At 36.7% G+C, this 20,521-nt stretch overlaps 1 protein-coding gene across 2 annotated transcripts in view; it reads left to right on the forward strand.

Moving 5' to 3' along the window:
• The window catches only part of RBFOX1 (RNA binding protein, fox-1 homolog (C. elegans) 1), a 252,679-nt gene that overhangs the window by 146,867 nt on the left and 85,291 nt on the right, over positions 1 to 20,521 (forward strand). For both annotated transcript variants that reach the window (XM_009995497.1, XM_009995496.1), the window contains 3 exons: positions 10,788 to 10,931; positions 13,438 to 13,491; positions 19,138 to 19,230. In XM_009995497.1, the coding sequence (XP_009993799.1) occupies positions 10,788 to 10,931; positions 13,438 to 13,491; positions 19,138 to 19,230 (291 nt within the window). The remainder of the gene's footprint in view (positions 1 to 10,787; positions 10,932 to 13,437; positions 13,492 to 19,137; positions 19,231 to 20,521) is intronic.

A 20,521-nucleotide genomic window follows, 5' to 3' on the forward strand; every position in this document is an offset into this window, starting at 1 on the left:
TTCCTGCTCTTGAAGTCCCTTGAAAGAGGAACAAGAATTACATCAGAAATAAGTCATCTGACTAACAGATGAAAGAGGAATAACAAAATTAATTTAATATTTCTTTATGCCTCTGCATTGCTCTTTAAGATATTTCATTTGGATTAGACGAATGTTTTTGTCCCTTGACCAGTAAAATGTTTCCTAGTGTGTCTGCTTAGTTTGTTTCTGAGGATAAACCCAAGAAATTTGTTTTTAAATTATCCTGTGAGAAGATCGCATTAATTTAGTTTCTGCAGATGTAGAATGAAATTCTAAAAATGTGTATAGAGTATATGATTTTCCTTCTTGGCTGATGGAGCCAGGATGCAGCTGATTAGAGAAGGGTTTGGTTAATTGTGGTTATGTGATTTTCCTGGATGGGATCAGTAGGCAGTGAGAAAAAATATTGAATCGATGTAAACAATAAATAATGCATTAAGGCAAACTACTATAATTCCTTCTTCCATTTCAAGTTATTGATATGCTAATGTCAATCGAATGTCCTTAACTGAACTTGGCAGCTGCTTAGTTACTCTAAACTCTCTTAAAACCTATCATGAATATTATTTTTACCACCAAATTTTGCCTAAGTTTTGAGACAACACATTGAGAATCCAAAACATATATGGCTTCTGGTGTTTCTACTCCAGACATGATTGATATGCTGTTCCCTGATATCCTGCTGACTATTTCAGAAGAAAAATGATGAGCCAGCAATGGCGATGGAAAGCACTACGTAAGGGCTATATTCCATATTGTTAAGGAAGATAGATTGGGGAAATAATTAATGTAGCCAAGTAATTAATAACTCTTTGGTTGCCCTGCAGTACTAAAAGCTTAAGAAACCTATCTTATTGCCCCTATCTGTCCTCAAAATTAATGATCTCTTATTTAGGCTGCTAGCTCTCTGTGCATAAGCTATCAAGTAATAGCAATAGTTTTCTGTAGCTTGTGGTATCAGCATCCAGAATTCATCCATCTAGAAATGAAAGAAATAATCAGTACTGCTTTAAAGTACTCAACCTGGAACAATACCCAGTACACTGAAGCCCCAAAGCATGTTCGATAGCAGGAACCATAGAAACTGCTGAAGCAAAGCATAGAAACTGCTGAAGCAAAGCATAGAATTATTCAGGTTCTTTTTCCTTTGCCTGTAAATCAGATCAGAGGTTTCTACCTTTACATGATAATGCTTATGCATTCCAGTATATCTAAAACAAATGTCCCAGTTAGAGCTGACCACCTTATGTTGTCTTCCTGGCAGTAAAATGTATTAATTGGACTGATTAAGGACCCCTAACATAAAATATTCCAGAGGGAAGGTGGTTGTCTCTTCTCCCTTCCCAGAGGTGCGGTGCCCTCCTGCCCCTGGGGCAGCGCAGGCTGCCCAGCCCTGCCTCTGGCCTGCACGGGCCCTACAAGGCAGGATGTGCCGCGCTGCCCCGGCAAGGGACGGTGCTGCTGCTGCTGGAGCCAAGGAACCACGTCACTCTTGCCCACCCGCAAGAGGCATTTGTATGATTGACCATTCCTGCCAGATGACCTGGACACCAACTGTCCCTGGCCGCTCATTGGAGCTGCTGCATCACTTGTGATCCAGGGTTTGCTGCTGGCGATGGGGTGAGTTTCCGCGTAGACGTGCTGTTGATCATCTTTCTTACTGTCTCTGGAGAGCTCTACTGCCAGACTCTGTTCCTTCTCTGGCCACATGCACTTTTATTGACTGTAGTCTGAGACACATAGAACTGGAGTTGGGTAGGGGCTTTTCTGGTCCCCTGTGCCTGGCAGAAAAGAGAGCTGAGTTTCTTTGTCTGGTATGAAACTTACTTGAGGCAGATACTTTCATTAGCTTGTGAGAATTTTGGACCAGGGTACAGAGAAGAGCAGCTGCTTTTCCTTGCCTTTGTTTCCAAAGGCCATTCTACACAAAGCAATTGCTTTCTTGTGAAGCACAATGTTAAGAATAAATCTGTTCTGCCCGTACCAGACAATCAGGCTGGCTGGTCCGTCCAGCTTCATCACTTGGGTCACCAAAACACCACACAGCTTGCAAACCTCTCACGTTTTGTCTCAACTTTGGCAGTTTTACATTATTAATACAAACAATAGGCCCAAGTGAGCATCTAGCACACTTTTGCCAGCAATGAAATGGAAGGAGTACTGCTCTTATGCACTAATAGCCTGGACAGTAGCCAGTGTGATAGCTCAGTGCTTTAGAGGTGGGACAAGATGGCCTTGCAAAGCAGGGGCTTGGCTGCTCTGTACGTTTCTTTTCAGAACTGGCACAGGGGATGGTGACAAAGTAATTGCTTCAGATTGTTTTCATTTGGTGCTTTGAATAGCAAAATGTTTTTGTGAAGGATATGAAATTTGGAACATTATAGTTTTTGTAAACTGGGAAATTGAGTGAAATGAATGAGAATGGTGAAACTATTTTGTCAACTGGATATAATATTGGGGTGAAGTTCTGAGTTTTTGTTATTTCATCATTATTTATTTATATCACTGAAAACAAGAGGGTCAGGGTTTCCCCTGCAGGGTTTAAGTCTCAGATATCCAGAATATCAATTTATCAAAACCTTTTATTAATGATTAATAGGTCACTCGACTTCAGCAAGCAAGAAAGACAGAAGCCCATAGCATTTGTCAGTGCACTGCTCGTAGTGTATTTGGTAAACAGGCTTTTCAGAAAGTCCCAAACTCAGTTTTAAGTTATTCTCTCTCTGCTCACCTTTTAATGGAAAGGTAACTTTTCAGAATCTAGGCCCTTTTTAAATGGAAAATGTGCAATATTATCTAAGGAAAGTATGAAGTTGATTTCCTATGCGTGTTTTTTTCAGTTCTTTGTACACATTCAGTATGGTTACATTTTTGCTCAGGACGCATATATATTTTTTTCTGCTGAACTTTTCTTGATTGCTTTTTTATCAGGTTTACAAATCAAATCAAACAGGTATATTGCAGAGCTCTCTGATATTATTTTCTGCACTTATAGCACAATGTATTGAATTATGCTTGCTCATGTACTGCTGCTGCTATTCTCTCCAGATTGAGAGAGTATGACTGTGGGGGCTGTAAATTCACTTGGCTTCCAGCACCACTGGTTAAATCAAGAGCCCTGTTCAGGCTGGAGAAGAGACAGAGCAAGTGTTCATTACACAAATCAATTTGGTCAAAAGTACAGCATGGTGGGTACTCAACCATTGCTCACATAATATTGTCAACTTAATCAAATAATGCCTAGAAGACATTCACAAGCTCTTTCTCTCTGAGAAATAACCTGATTGGTGCATCAGGAAAAAACAGGTGCTGTTTTGACACTTTTAATTTAATGAACTCTTATTTTTAATTTAAAATTCTGAAGAGGTTCACTCTTACACAGATGTGTATATATGAGAAACTCACTGTTGCACTAGGTTTGCCATTAAGTATATTTTGAAAAAGAATCCATTGTTTTTCTTACTTCCTGTAAATTTTTAGAGGTTATTCCTAGTAGAAATAGGCTGTTCCTCCTCTAGTCTTTGTGTGTTTAAAAAACATGCAATCAACTTGTTTATGGCTTACATAAGAATGGCCAAGAGTTGGTAAAGCTTTTTCAAGTTATTCTAATACAACATCTTTTCAGTTTATTCAGCAAGATACAACAGGTTTAGTTTAATTTTATGCTTTCCTACTGTTTATGTCCCATTTACTCTTTAAAAGCTGAGGTTGAGGGCAGGATTCCTTTTGTAGTGACACTCAGATAGCTATTCTGTGACAGTTTTAATTACATTTTAAACAGGGTTTGAGAGGGAAGGATGTTGTTTTTTAGAAAATGAAAGAGGTTGGTAAATGAAAAAGAATGGAGGGGAAGCTTAATGTCACAATTCCAACGTGAGAAGCCCTGTAGGACCTACTGTCTTCAGCAATAGATGGAAAAGGACACAGAAAATCTGTATCTGCTGGGAAGGTGAAAGGAATTGTGTTTTCTGCCCAAATGGTGCACACAAGCTCTGTTTGATTTCAGGTTCCCTGGACATTCTGGTTGATTGCATGTAGTGCCTGTGCCACAAATGGTAAGGATGGGAGATGACACTTGTACCCAGTCAGGAGTAAAGTCTGAGTTGCAGAGGTGAAAAATCAGGGTTTAGATTTTATTTTAACTCTCCTGATGATGGATTTAGTTAAAAAGTATACCCTGTATTTATACTGAAATTATCTTATATGAAATAAAAATCATTTTCTGAAACACCCTCTTTGATTTGGCTTCACTTACATCTATATAAGAATGTTATCCTGACACCTGAGTCTTCAGTAGCTCACAGAGGTAAAGGGAGTTTGCCTCTATTTCTGTTTATGTGAGAATTTGGTCTTCTGTTCCTGTGTTTATATCTTTCACTGTAAGATTTAAGGCTATTATATAGTAAGATTATTGAAGGTTTTATAATTGCAACTATGTGATGGAATGGTAACCAGAAGGAGTATAAATGATTTGGCCAGAAAAGGCAAGGAGTTTGACAGCCCTGAGTGATTATGAGAGAGAGAACAAATCAGTAGAAGCAAATTCTTGTAAACTCTGTATAAATACTGAAGACAACTGAGACTCAGAAGTTTTATATCGGATGCAATTTGCATTAGCTTCGCTGACAATGTTTTCTGAATGCAGACTAGTGAAGGATTTTCTTTTCTGTGTCATTTTTTCCTGAGTATATTTTGAACTGTCAGAGAATTACTTCAGATATTGTAATGAAACATGATATGCAAGGGAATATTATTTTAGTCCTAGTTTTATTTAAATCTTTGTTATTATCATTTACACTTCCACACACTTCTGGTAGCTGATTTGATAATTTTAGTGATAAATATTAATATGATTATGCACTTAGGCAATATTATGAACATATCTATTTCATTTAAATTGGCTAGCTCAAGAAGTCAGTTTCACAGTGTTTGTTTCTCTCAGGGGTTAGATATATTTCCTCATTTTTTGTGTTAAATAGTTTCTCTTCAATATTTATGAGATGGTAACGCAAAACATTTGTATTAAAATGGAGATGTATGTTTTAAATAAGACTGGACAAAGGTTGATAAAAGTGAACTATAGAAAGAGCTATCAACGAATAATAATAATAATAGCATGACACAGGGTCTTAAGATAGAGAGCAATTTTTGTTCTCTGAAATGATGAATTAAAATTGACATATGAAGATGTATTTCTGCATAGAGATGCACACATGCCTCACATGATTTTCTCTGAATGTTGTCCATACCTAAATTAAATTTCACCAAGATTAAACTTGTGTAGCTCATATATATCGATTGAGTTAGAAATTATTATGGAAATTGAGCATCTCAATTCTGTATGAAGTGCCAGCAAATGCAATCAACAGTCGTTAAAGGATTCAAGTTTCAGCAACTTATTTTAACATTTATAACATAAAATGGTCCTGGAAACTTGCAACTGTGTATTAATAAATATCCATAGCAAATGTTTTTTATGTAAATAAGATTTTGTAGCAATGTCTGTTGTTCTGTAGTCAATAGGATGCCAAAGTTTTCATCCTGTGGTTCCTTTCAGGCAGTACTCATCGATAATCTGCTAAAATATGTAACTGCTTATTAGGTTTTTTAGATTAGAAATACATTCCCAGTGGAACAGAAGTCATGCAACATGTTGGTGAAAATGACCTTTCAGTGAAGATGACAGGGCTGACTGACATGAAGAGGAAAAAAGCAAAGCTGTAGCAGTTTTTAAGGGTGCTGAGAATCTGCAGTTACCATTGATTTCCTACAGCACTAAAGCTCTTTGTTACCAGTGCCCAGTGCATTGGTAGCTTTACTTCTTGATCTGTTGCTTCTTTTAAAATTATTTGTACTGCCACATCCTGGATATTTTTTGTATTTTTAACAGTTATGAAGCATTATGTAGCATTCTAGAAGTGTTTAAGAATTTTACAGACTCATAGCAATGCCATACTTTAGGCCATGCAATCTTGGGAAGAAGAGTAAGAGGACCTTTCTGCTTTGAAAGTTTTCTCACTCTAGAAGTCAGCCTCAGCTGGGTGATTATTAGTCATTTCCCAGCTGTCAGAAACAGTTGTCAGTCTCAAAGAGGCAAGAAACCAATTAAAAAGTATTTAGGTAAGTTAGGGGTGGAGGGTTTTTTTGAGTTAACTGTTTCTAATTAGCTCTGTTCCAAGGTACTTAAATATTAAACTGATAGTATTTTTGAGATATTAAGTGTCTGTTACCTTGTGAATACTGAGCAGAGGTACAGGAGAACTGGACTAGCATAGACTTGATGGCAGTTTTTAAAGAGGAGAGAGAGAGAAATGTTGGTTACAAAGGGTAAAGGGATGTGTTGGCATCAGAGTTTGTCGTGTGAATGTACTGGAACAAGTAAATGCACACTGCATTTTTAATGCTGAGGGTACAAGAAGAATAGCCATCTGCACAGATTTGTCAAAAAGTCATTTACTTCTACTGTGGCCTTGTGGACAAAGGAAAAGCTTTGAATGTTTTACTTGCTTTTCATAAGGATTTGAAACTTTCACACAACACATGATTTTAAGCCATCTGGGAAGTACAGAAATGTCCTGCTTTTGCTGGGACAGAATTCTAAAATAAGTTTTCTGTTTAGAGAAACTGTAGTTTTGAGACACTGCCAAGTGCAATTCTGTGAGAACAGAAGAGATAAGCTGCTTGAGTATGCAGGTGTCAGCAGGGACCAAAGGTGAGGATGGTTTTGGGCTGTGGAGATGCAGAGAGGGGAGGGGTGAAGGCCAGGGCAGCTGAGCCATGCTGGCCAACCCAAGGATTCCATACTGTAACCATCACTCTCACTATACATCTGGAAGTTTGGAGGGATGTTCTGGGGACTTCTGCCATGGCTGCCTTCCTGAGAAGGTCCTGTCCATCTGGTTGGCCAGCCTGCTCCTCCATGTGCTGGGAAAGGCCTGGTCTGGCTGGAGCTGCTGTGCTGCAGGGCTGGCTGAACCTGCCCTGCTCGGCACTGCGGGCTGGAGCTCACTGTGACTGGGTGTCTTATATTAGAATAGGGGTTAATATCAGTTCATTATTATTATGATACATCTGGTTTCATTTCAACTTGCAGCTCTCCTTTTTCCCAATTCCCCCTCCCAGATGGGCTCGGGTGATAGAGCAACTGTCCAAGCCACGACAGGTAAACATGCAGCTACAATAGGCTGGAAACTGTGTTTAAGATGTAGCTCACTACCAAAATGAGAAGATTTATTAAAAGGAATTCTGCAGGGATTTTTGGTGACTCAGTGCTTTTCAGCATTTTCATTAATGATCTGAATGATGGAATAGAGTGTAAGCTTATTAAATTTGCAACAATACCAAGCTGGGAAGGACTGCAAGTACATTGCAGGACAGGATTAGAATTCAAAATAATCTTGATAAATTGTAGGTACTGGCTGGAAATATAAGATGCTATTTCAGAACATAAAAATGCTAGGTGTTTACACAGCAATAACAAAGTGCACAAATACAGCATGGAAAAGTTACTGCTTAGAGAGCAACTCCATAAACAAGATTATAATGGATTTGAAGTTGTGTATGAGTTTACTTTGTCATCTTCTATAAGAAAAAAAGCCAATACGTGTACAAGGAAAAGTAAGGACCACGAGACAGCAGATAGTTACAAAGGCAACTTGTTGAATAGTTGGTTTATGGGTAGCAATCTCTCCACAAAGTTAAACTCTGGACTTTTTGATTCATGAAGGTAATTCTGATAGAGCTTTGTACTAAAAAAATTAGGTCATGTGAAAAACCACACAGACTACACTCCTTTTTTTGAATTTCTCTTTAATGATGAGGCTTAAGGAGGTTATTGATTTGTTTTGCATAAAGTACACTAGTTTTCTTGATTGATTCATGAGAGGGTGGGCATTGAAAGAGACCTAACACATACGAGATCAGGACTTGCACTGATTGTGTCCTAGACTGCAGGGATGTAGCAAAGCTAATGTCATAATACCAACTTCAGGTAATTTTTAAAGAAATATTAAACACCAATCTTTAGATCCTCTTGCAATGAAAATGTTATCTTGAAATATATTATTGATGTATAAAGTAAATTGTGTTCTAGCTCTTTGAGTTCACAGGGCTTTTGGAACTTTCCATTCTGGGATTTTACAAAATCCAGCCTGTCCCAATGTGTGTTTTACCTCCTTAGTGTTACTCAGAAATTTTTGTGTAAGCTTCACATTATAATTTAAATTTGCAGTTATCCTTCTCCAGATCTCCTAGGCTTATCCACAGGTTTCTGAATCATAATGTGCTTTGTAAAGGCACAGTTATATTGGCAAGCCTTTTCATAAATATTAAATGGTTTGGATCTGCTAATTCTGCCAGGCACTTCTTTAAGGGAACTTTCAGTATGAATCCGATGATACTGAGTATCGGAAGTGTCTGGTTTTCAGTCCTTACTGCCCAAATTTGGAGACAATATTTGCTAAAACTAATTTCAGGCTTCTGTGAACAAAAGTGGTAAAATATGAAGGAAACACAGGACCTGGATTTACCCACTTCATCTATGATTTTTAGCTCCTTCATTTCCACATCATCTTCAGAAACCTCGATGGCTTTTTGTTGACAATATATTTGCTCTGCTTCTTGGCACAGAAACTGCTCCTAATGTTTTGGTATGCTAATAGTGCACAGCTCAACCCTCCTACTCCTTGTTTCTCAGCTTTTATATTAATACAATGAACAGAAATTACTTTCTCCAATTTGCATTGCTACATTACGCTGATTATATAATTTCTTCCTGGGGCACTCTTTGTTCCTGAAGCTGAACAGCACCTTCAGAATACTTTAATTCTGTTTGGATTAATCTAATTGATCCTAAATTCTTCAGGAGTGTTTTGTTTCAAGAGTTTCTAGTCCCTCAACCCCAACCTGCTCTCAAATACCAAAGTTCCTTCACATTTATCTCCTTTTAAAGCCTGAGGGTAGAAAGTGATCTCTGTGGTTTTATGGATGGAACAGTTGTCTAAAATCTAAATTCTGAATTTCTGAAATGGTTTTACATAGCAACAAATGAGCATGGAACACATTTGTCTCAACAGTTATATACCACGTTTAGCATTTGAATTACTAGAAATTTGTAAAGACTAATGGTTTAGTTTGTGGGACCCTGCTTGGGAGATGAGGGGGTAGCAGATGAGATGTGCTGGCACTGACTCAGTTGTGGGTTTAAATTTGAGCTGTTCCTGGTTCCTTGTTTAGGTCACTTGAAAATCCTCTTCAGTGCACACAAAAGTCTTCATTTATGTACAACTGTCCTCATACCCAATGAAGTGTGGACGTTGCTGGTGAACTGATGCTTGCAGAGATGATAAGGACCTTGATTTGTAAAGTGTTATTTCATTTGCCAGAATTAAATTTCTATGGGAGTTACTGATGATGTAAATTATGTGTTATGTCTGAGTTCTTTTGCTTCCTCCTTAACAGGCCTATTGGTGCTAAAAATGTGTGGTAAGGTTTATTTTATTTAACCATTTCTATTTTGCTTAAAACTGTTGTCTTTTAAAAGAAATTTGATGCTAGCAAGAAATGAGTGATTTTGTCTTTTTTTTTTTAATTAAAAAAGTCAGAACTGTAACATTAGAACACAAGAGAAAAGTAAATCCTTGGAAAATTAATATGCTCAGAAGGAAGAGAAAGGACAGAGAAAATAGAGTAACAGTTCTAAGATGATCCTTATAGTTTCAGTCAACTTATTTTGTTTCCTCTTCTTCTTTTCCAAATCCCCTCTACTAGTGCAAAAGAAAATAGCTATTATAACTGTTGTTTTTACTTACCTGTGTAAAATCTTACTCTAGTGAATGTGTGCTGTACCTGCAGTGATTTACTAGTATCATATCATTGAAGAACACAGCCCAGAAATTTCTCTAACATACTGATAAGGGTTGCACTGCTTAGTTTTACTTTTTGGATGAAGGGTATTTTTTTCCTAATCTCTCTAGGGGTTTAGTAATTCTGTTGGCTTGTAAGTTATAATATGCAGAAATGTCCTTCAATTATAAAAGAGCATTTTAAAACTAGGGAACAGTATACTTATAGGAAATGCCATGATATGACCTTATTTTGGTGACAAAGAAAATCCCTAAAACTTTGTTACTGGGTCTCACTTGTCTGTCAGGAAACCTTCACCACTGATTATCCTTCTGTTCCCTTTCTCAACTCAAGGCCTTTTCCATAATGGTGACCATTTATCTAGGCAAAATGACCCTCTAGTGCCCATTAACACTGCTTATGAAATGGCAACTGGATGTGATGTGTTACCTTCCTCCTGTGTAGAAGTCCCAGTGGCCTCTGAATGAAAGTACTAATCTTATTTGAAAGGGTAGAGCTTGCTTCTGCAAGTAGGCTGTTATTTGGGCATAGAGATTCAGTTTCTTACATTGGCAAACACTGATGAGGCTGCAGGGGCTTCAACAGCCTTACAATGGAGGGAGACATGATAATTCATTATTTAAAAATAGCTAAGAAGATAAACTAATAATAATCTCCTTTCTATTCCCCAACTTATTCCAATACATAATAAAAATACCTCTGAAAGCCTATACTGTTGAGACAGATACAGAAACAGATTTGATTTGCATGTGTTTCAGCTTCTGGTATTTTTCAGCACCTTTGTCTGAGCAGATTCAACTTACTTTTAGTAAATTTTTAAGGAGAATTTAAGGCCACCTCTTTTTCTTAAAAATGGCAGAAATACTTAGTGTGCTTTACTTTGTTGTGCTTTACCCTTTTAGCAGACAGATGATGCAGCACAGACCGATGGCCAGCAACAGACACAATCTTCTGAAAACACAGAAAACAAATCACAGCCAAAACGGCTTCACGTCTCAAATATACCATTCAGGTTCCGGGACCCAGATCTTAGACAAATGTTTGGTGTAAGTACTCATGCTTTATTTATGCTTTTTAATATTTACATTGCAAAAGGTATTTCATATTAAGGCAACCACGAGAGCACTATCTCTAATGAAGGCTCTTTAACTATTTTCTGTAAGGTTTTTCTTCTATTTATAACCAAACATCTAATTTGCCGGTCACAACTGGGGAAAATCTACTGATTCTACAAGATGTGATACAGATGAGTCCATTATATGTCTTGTGCTGCTTTGTATTACTCTCAAAAAAAGCCACCTACATTGGCTTAAAATATTGAATCCATAGATATTCCTGGTGTACACATCTGGATTTATATGCCTGTATTTATTGAGTTTTGGAGAGCCTACTGAAAAATAGTCAATGCTTGACTTCATAAGCAAGGATCCCAAATCCATAGAAGTAAGGCATGGGCTGAATTTAAGCAGAAAGACCAAGAGCAGGAATCCTCAACCACCCCCACAGGTTTTTTAGGTCTCTAAGCTTCTAAAGTCTTCACCTGATGTTTTTGTAAGTCTCTCAATTTTTGCTTTTGCCCAGGCCAACAGCCTCGTGTGTATTGGCTGTTGCACACATCTCATACATGCCATTGGTTCTAGGCTCACAACCACGAGAGGTTAGACCTGGTTACTTCTCCCTGCTTCACAAACTCTTTGGTTTATTTTGAAATGTCACTAAATAAAATACAGTAATAGTACTTGATCAGTTTTGAACACAGCTTGTCCTTTTCCAAGTTAATACATTTAATTATTTGTGTTCCGGCCTAAGACTTAATTCCCTTCCACGTTACAGTTTGTTACATAGTGAAGCACCAAGCACTTCACAGCACCAAACTTCTCTCCATCTTTCATGCTTGGTTCAGATATTTAAGTTCTTTTAATGTCTTTGTATATGAGTTAAGACATTGTGTTTTTCAGTATTTGTGTGTATGCAGTGAAGGAAACAGTCTTTGGAAGAAGAATCCTGGTATAATATTGGGAAATGACACTTTTGCCGTGTCTGACTTGCTACAAGGAATTGCCCCTAAATGCAGTTGGCAGCACATCTGCAAAACAGCAGAACAGATAATAATTAACCCTTTAAGGAAAAGCAATCAGATTTAATTAATTGATGCAAACCACTTAAAATAGATTTTATTTGAAAGTACACTAAATGAAAGGATTTTATTTTTAGGAATTGCAGTAATGCAGTTAATAACTACACTTCTTTTCAATATTTGTAAGTCTTAGGTGTCAAAAGACTAGAGAACTGAATAATGGGTAGTGTTTTCCAGCTTTAGAACTTTAGACTTGTAACAGTCAACTTTTAGCTTCTGAATTCATAGAGAAATGAAATTTCTGCAAGTGTGAGTGATATGTCTGATGCTGAATATGGTAACTCTGCATCATGACCATGTTCTACACAACAAATGATCTTTTTACATGGATGTAAACAGAGCCAAGGATTGTTTAAACATCAAGTCAGTGTCTGCTTAAAGGCCAAAATTTCAGTTAAGCATTAATTACATGGTGAATGCAAGAACATAAAATAAGCCAGGGGATAATAAATGATAGTTGATTTTCATGACCAAGTTGAAACACTTTGATAAGCTAGGGAAGCAATACTGTCCTTTCTGCCCTGTAATTGTTTATTATATATTAAAATACTGAAATATAGGCTCATTTCTGCAGTACCTTGGACTACTGATAGATTACTCTTCATTTGCTTTCTTGTAATTTCTGCCTTTTTATTTAATCTATTGTGTCACTTATCAGTGTTAACACTCATCCATACTGGATTTAATTGACTTATGAAATAACAAAAATGACCCACTGATAATTACAGTAGGATATCACAAAATGTGTAATAGCAGGAAGTGTTCTAAGCACTGCCCAAGCCAGTTATTCTTTTACTAAGGCAAGTCCAATAGAGCCTTTTTCTTTGGGATAGCAACTGTGGTTCAGTTCAGTGTGTGAGAACAATGCCACAATGTGATTACTATTATAAGTTCAATAGTAATAATAGTTACTAGTAATATTATAATAAAAATGCTATTCTGAGCAGGGGAAAATATCCAAATTATATTCTAGTAATGTTTCTTACACTGCAAGCAAATTAACCACTGGCATATTACATAGGAGAAACATTGTGATAGCGGATGGCCTGGATGGATCACAAGGAGGTAACCTACCATGTGCAAAGGCAAAGTAAAATAAATAAATAAAATGGAGCCTTTCACTTGACTGTGATCACAGTTTAATGATTATTTCCTCTTTGTCAGGTGGTTTCACTGAATTTTAAGTTCATAAATGCCTATCGGAGTGATAGCGATGAGTTTAATGATAGGTATGATTCAGCTGTAGTACTGATCTGGCTCCTCTCCTGTGTGTCCTCTTTGGTGCTTGACTGTCTTTGATTTTATATTCTTTAACTTTTATTTGGTGCACCATTTTCTGAAACAAACATTTGTACTGTATATGATACAAGTCTTAAAGTTATCTTATTTTCATGGCACTTTCTATTTCTTTGCAGCAATTTGGTAAAATCTTAGATGTTGAAATTATTTTTAATGAGAGAGGCTCAAAGGTAAGCAGTTTAATTCACCTATGGAATTTTTTGGTTTTTTGAAATATTTATACGAGTAAAAGGAAACAACTGCACTGCTGTAAAAAACAGGATCTGAAATTCCATGTTAGTAAAAACAACTTCTGAGCTGTCATTCAGTTTCCTAAGCAGCATGAAAATCATTGGACTCATATCTTTTAAAGGGGGTAATTTTAGCTACTCCAAACTGTCATCTGTTTTATAGGAATGTTGATTTCTGCTGGTTTTATTCTTCAGTGGTAATTATCTTGTTTATATTACAAGATGAGTCCATACAGTTATTTGTAGGTCTGTATTAGTACAGGTATTTTTTTCCCCCTATTGAAACGAAAGATGATAATGATACCTATTAACTATCCTCTTTAGTAATTAGCTGAGAAAATATGTGATTGATCTAGATTATCTAAGTGCAGATGTTTTCCTCTTCAGTTGAAGCTTCAGTACACCAACCCTTTGAAAACAATCTATATTAACATTCATTTGATCAAGAGTTCTTATTGTATTGCAAACATTTATTATTTCCTGAAAATCACTTGGCCTTAAACGCCTACTTCAATTTATTCACCATTTAAGAAATAAAGCAAGATAGAATAGTAATGACTGCATTAGCATCATTAGCTGCTGCACAACTGTAGCCCAGTGTGCTTCACCTGTGCTGTCAGCTGCATTATCAGGGGGTGTGTTATGCCATATGCATCTCTGTCCTTTTCCTCCCGTGTCATACACACTGGGATGTTCATCCCCCAATAGCCCAGTCTTCCTGTAACTTGTATATATGATTTATTATTAGTGATGGAATTCTTTTCCTGTTACAGACATACTGTTCTTTGTCATTTTTTTAGTAATAAGATTTATCATAAATCTCTCTTTAACAGAATTAAAAAGATAGCTGGTTTATTTTTCCTTAATGTAACTGGTTTTTTAATCTAAATTGAAAGCCACCACCTATAAAAAAAAAAAAAGCACAACAGAATACTTGAAATTTCCTGCCTCATATTCCAAAATTATTCTGACATTCCTTAAGCAGCACCCTTGCCTGCTGGCTCAAACTCAGCTGACACATTTACTTTTTTGTTCAGTATACAATCCAAATGTATGGAATTTGGTGGCTTAGAATCCTCCTACTCTGCCTGCAATTTATGATCATTGCATTGTAGCTGTTCCATAGTATTTGCCAGAGATGTTTGTTGTCCAGAACCTGCTTCTACTGGGTAGTCTCACACATCTCAAAAGACAGCCCTCACTTGCCACCTTTAATTGCTTCTTTTGAAGCTGGAGTGGAGCTGAGTACACACGTGGTGATGGTTCACACATTTGTTTACTCATTAAATCTTACATGTGTAGCACCTCTAACCACCACCTCTGCATCAGGCTGCATAAGTAAAAGGCTTTTAAAAAATATTTGGTGCTGAGGTGCCAGGAAGTTCTGTTTCTGAGTGGGGGTTTTTTCATTATGATCTTGCAGAGAAGAATCCAGTGCTTTGTGCTAAAAACAAGCTCCTAGATAGGATTTCACAAGGAAGAGGTTTTTCTAGGTAGGCTTGTCATGTCACTCCTTCAGTTACACACTGTATTAGAGACTCTAAGACCTGTTCTTGTGAAGTACTACACTACCCAGTGCTGCCTTGGTGCTGTTTCTGAGGAAGCTGCTGCAGATCCTGCTGAAGCAGTTCTGAGATGCGTCTCATTGCTTACGTGTGCTGCTTCTCAGTGCTTCGAGTTCTCTCAGGTGTAGCTAGGTAGTAGTTTGATTTGTAGAAGTACCCTTAGAGTCTCTCAATTAAATACAAATTAAACAGGAGTAGGAATAAGAGGAACATCCTTTATTTTTCTTATTATTTTGTTTAATCCGATCATTTCATGTCCATTCTGTAGGATTTAAGATGCACCAGATTAAAGTCCCATTCCTGGCAGTGCTTATCTATGTTTTCATAAAATCCCACTGAAACTGAAAGGACTACTAAGTGGTCTCAAACTGAGTACAGGTAAAAAAAGTTTGTAGGATCAAAATTCAAACTTGTTTCTAGCTGCAGTTTGGCACAGAAGAATTGCTAGAAAATGTCTGTCTCTGGTTTTGTTTATTTTTATTCCAGTAATGTTTAAAAATATTCTTTCATAAACAGTGGCAGTGAGCTCATTTTCATATCATAATAGTTAAGAAAAATGGAATTGCAGACTCAAAAAACATAATGCTGCAGCACCACCAAAAAATAGAAAATAATTTTACAGAAGAGAATTTCTCCATAAAAGAAACTTTAAAATAATGCATGTTTCATATTACAAATTTCTGTTTATTTAGGGCCATAATAATAATTAACTTTCCTAGAATTGTATGACAATTCTGATGACATTTGAAACTTTTTTAAAAGAATGTCAAGAATTGCAGTGTTGTTTTGGTGCTCGGGGATTTTAGCAACTTGGTCTAGTGGGAGGTGTCCCTGCCCATGCAGGGGGGTTGGAACTAAGTGATCTTCAAGTTCTCTTCCAACCCAAACGTTCCATGATTCTATGATCTTTCTTACAAGTGTGTTAAATAAGTGGGGCTGGCCTTTGCCAATTCTTAAAGCTGTTGATGAAAGTAACATTAAGAACTGCTGGTAACTTGGCTGTCTTTGGGTTATCATCTTGGAAGGACAATTTGAAATACAGCCTCCATTGCTATGCCAACTTAACACTGCAGCTCTGCATGGAGCTGTGAACAGCTTGTGTCTTGGGCACAAGTGCAAGGCTGCAAAGATAGAGGAACACCAACAAGAACCATTTTTTACAGCTGTAAATTAATGCACTATGCAGCTATATCCTGCACATGTACCCTCATAAATCTGTTTGTGCATGTGTATGAATATATTTAGATGTATATTATATTAATGTATTTTGGCAAATAAGCAGAGCCCAAAATCACCTCCCAAATTAAAACATAACCTTCTCAGGTACTGATTTGGTTACTACTGTATCGTTTGGCCGACTTGAAGAATAAAATGCAGAATTTTACATAATTGGTTAATAAAATGCATAGTAAGTATACTAAGCTACAGGAGCTGTTGAATTAGCTGCATATAAAATTAATTTTAATTTGTTTGTGTAGATATTTGAATGTGCAATGACTGAACCTGTGTTCTCTGAATTTCTGTGTCAGCTAGGTAAAATTCAAGATTTGCATAAATAATAAGAGCTTAAATTAAATAGTGTTAATTATGAGAATAAGTACAACATAAGAAATTAAAAAATTACAATGAGTATTCTTTTCAAAATCTTTGAAGTTCCTGTCTTATCTTGGCTTGTGGCTCCACTCTATATCTTTTTCTAATTTTTTTAATATAATTAGGTTTTTATCTTTCCCTTCAGTTGCTTGAAAAAAATGAACTGGTAGTGCTGCAAGCTAAGATGACTGATTCAAAATTTTGAGTAACCAACTCCCACCAAATGTTTGCAGTTCTGCAAAGGTGCAGCTGGTCAGGAGGAGGAGAGGGGAGAGCAAACAGAACTGGGGCGGTTTCTGCTGTTGCCTGGACCTGGGCTGGTTGGATTGATGGTTTCAGGGATGTTTTCTTGATGGCATCTTAAATTATGAGTCGTTTTTTGTTTTTTTGTTTTCCAAGCTTCTACAAGGTGGGAGGAAGCACTTGAAATAAAAATTTGAAGCTGAGGCTGGGTTTAAGTATAAGAAAAGCTTATGCAGGCATCTGGAACTTAGGGATGGGTACTGAGGAGGGAGATTCACTTTCTCTCGAAAACTTGGGGTGTTCTGGGGAAAAGACAGTTACATCCTCACTGTCTTGTGACAAGTGAGGTTGTGGCTTGGTGCTAAAATTGTGGAGGGTGGAGTGGAGGAAATGTGTGGAAGCAGATGTGCCAAAAATGACTTCAGGTGGGAGGGGCACTGCTGGTAGAGCCCTGCTGAGCTCAGCCTGGGGGTGCCTTTAGGAAAGGAATAACAAAAAAAAAGGAGCAACAGACAATGTGTTTAAGGTATTTTGAAGAGCACAGAACATAAACTGCTACTGTAGATACAGGTGATTTTCTATGTTATGTATATGTGTAAGAACACATGTATATATGTTCTTTTAGTAGGTAAAATAACCCAAATAGCTCATATAACGACCCTGATAGTTGCTTAACTCTTTTTGATTAATTAATTTTGTAGTTCATATGCATTGTTTTTCTCAATGATTGATGTTGGTTTGCCTGCATTTCTCATTTGGTCTCTTCTTTATATAAAATGTATAAATACTATCACTTCATATTTTTTTTCTTTCATTTCTGTTGTTTTGTTGTGATTTTTTTTTTTTTTAAATCGGTCACCTTTTACATAATAGGTAGAACAGGAGAGAGTAAGTGGGTTAATAGTGACCACAAAGCTTAGGAGTGGTCTGGTAAAGGAGGAGCCACGATGCTTCTTGCTGAGGAACAGAGCAGAGGAAAGCTGTAATTCCATAGGTTGATCTACAGTAACAGTAAAGAAGAAGGTAGTAGTAGGACTTCACATATATGCAGCAATGCCTGCTCTTTATACAGCAGCCACATGTATCTGGCAAGTGTTTCTTGTTATGAAACACCAAGGACGTAGCAGCTTATTTGTTCAGTTACCTTTGGGAAAGCACACAAAGGCACTGTAGTGCTCACGTGAGAACTGCTTCAAAGGGTTGGTGTATGTTTCTGAAATGTTTTTCCATGTCAGATTTTTTCAGAAATATTTACCATTTTAAACGGTGTTTAAAGTAACTTGACACAATAAAAATTATTTGAGTAGGATTTGAAATGTTTGTTTAGTCTCATATAATAAAGCCAAGCATTTGTCCTAGGCAGGATTTCACATTTGTCAAGTGTTCTCCTGTCCCACTAACATGGGATTCTGGAGTTTTGCCAGTTGCATGTTCTATATGTGAAAATAATATGCAGAAACATTAAATGAACCAGTTAAACTTATTCTAAACATTTGCATTTTATTCCTTTATCAGAGTTTCTTTTTCTATTCACATCATGTGATTTTATTTGATCTGTTAATACAAGAAAGCTTATACTTTGTTCTAAAAGTACTTCTGTTGGTGGCTTTCTTTTTCTTTTTTTTTCTTTTATAAAAAAATAAGTAAAGGCTGTGTAGTTTGACAAAAGCTTAAGTTACCCTAGTGTTGCATGGGAACAGTGTTTCTTATGATCACAACAGCATGATTAAGTAGGCAATGTTTTAGAGTATATTGACATTCAGTGTTGAATTTTGTGCACATGTTTTTTATTTCGTTATCTGCATGTCATTAAAATGTGTTCATTTCCTTTTCTCATTAGTTCATTTCTTTCTATGTGAAGACACTGTAATTTATTTTAATTTCATTTTCTTATTGTTATATTTATTTTCCTCTGTAGTGACATGTAGAAAGGTATTTTTGGTATCATTCTTTGAATTTCTCAGAGGGTATTATCTAACTGATGACAGAAAATTTGTTCACATTTGTCGCTTATTTATTGCACATCTCAATACAATTATAATTTTTCTAATTTGCATGTTACAGAAATGAAGCAAGGACAAGAAAAAATATTAAATTAAAGAGAGAGAACATAAGCAAACAAGTGGTCATTGACTGAAATAATAATGTGCATGTTGTTTTCCCCCCTTCTCCCTCCTGCATGCAGGGATTTGGTTTCGTAACTTTCGAAAATAGTGCTGATGCGGACAGGGCGAGGGAGAAATTACACGGCACCGTGGTAGAGGGCCGTAAAATCGAGGTGCATGTTCAAAATATTTTCCTTTTCATCTTTTTTATAAATGTCTGCTTCACTCTCATTTGTTGTTTCAGATGCATCATTGGTGTCTTCTGTGTGCTCCCCTTTCCCCTACCCATTGTTTATATATATATATTTATATATAAAGAGAGAATCTGGCCTTACTTGGGTTTTTTATTATCATTTCTTTTGTAATTATTATTATTATCATTATTGCTGAAAGGTGGATGACAGAATTAGAAAAAAAATGAAAGCTTTAATATCTTGGAGTTATTATTTTGGATGTTTTGTAAATCAATGGGTGCAGTAGATTCCAAAAACCTGCCAACAACAACAAAAAAAATAAAATTGAGAACAACAAAAAAAAAAGTGTGACAGACAAACCAAAACCAAACAAAAGGTTGTTTTTTTTGTTTTGTTTGTTTGTTTTTTCTTTTTCTTTTTTTTTTTCCTGCAGGGTTGATGTGGGATCCACAGTGGCTTACAAAAAATTCAGATTGGGAAAGAAGCATCCAAAAGATGTACAAGAAAAAGAGCCAAAGGCAGACTAGACACCAACCAATTTTAAGATTGCATTTTGAATGAAGCCATCAGTCTACTAGGGCTGGGTGGCCTGAGCTGTTCGTCTCTATGAAAAGACCAACTCGGATGAGTTTTAGTGCCACTGGATCCCCTTCAATACTGCCTCGGTCGTATTTGTTAGAATAAAAAAAATACCAATTGAAAATGCTGTCGTCTTTTGAGTAAGATGTTGCATATTTTGCCTTTTCATTTTCCCCCTTCGACGATAGCGCTTAGGGCCCTCACCAAACTCTCAGTAACCATGGTAACTGTATACATACCCATGCTGGCGATGGTGCTGAATGGTAAGTGGAGAAGTCCATCTGCCGTTTCACGTATTTAGCGCTGATATACCACGTGAATTTTTTTGACTTGTTGTATTAAGTTTTCTTGATGCTACATTTTTTTCTATATTGGTACGCCTGTAATTGAGTGTACGTTTTAAGCAAGCCTGGGAGGCACTGATTGGATTGAGGATATGACTTCGTGCACATCTTACTCAGATTGTTAACTCCATATTGTGTTAAATAATGCACCCTCTTTTTATCCTTTTGTTAGCTGTGATTTTAAAGCTTGAATGATTTTGTTAATTCTTGCAATGAAAAAGGCTCTTGTTCCAAGTGTTGAATGCTAGATGTTGCTTTTCCAATGGTACTTCTCTTCTAAAGGGTTATGTTGCACACTGCTAAAATTTGTTTGTCCCTTTTTTTGACATTTTCTTTGTTTCCTTGTA

This window comes from Chaetura pelagica, unplaced genomic scaffold, assembly GCF_000747805.2.
Source record: "Chaetura pelagica isolate M959 unplaced genomic scaffold, ChaPel_1.0 scaffold124, whole genome shotgun sequence".
NCBI lineage: Eukaryota > Metazoa > Chordata > Aves > Apodiformes > Apodidae > Chaetura > Chaetura pelagica.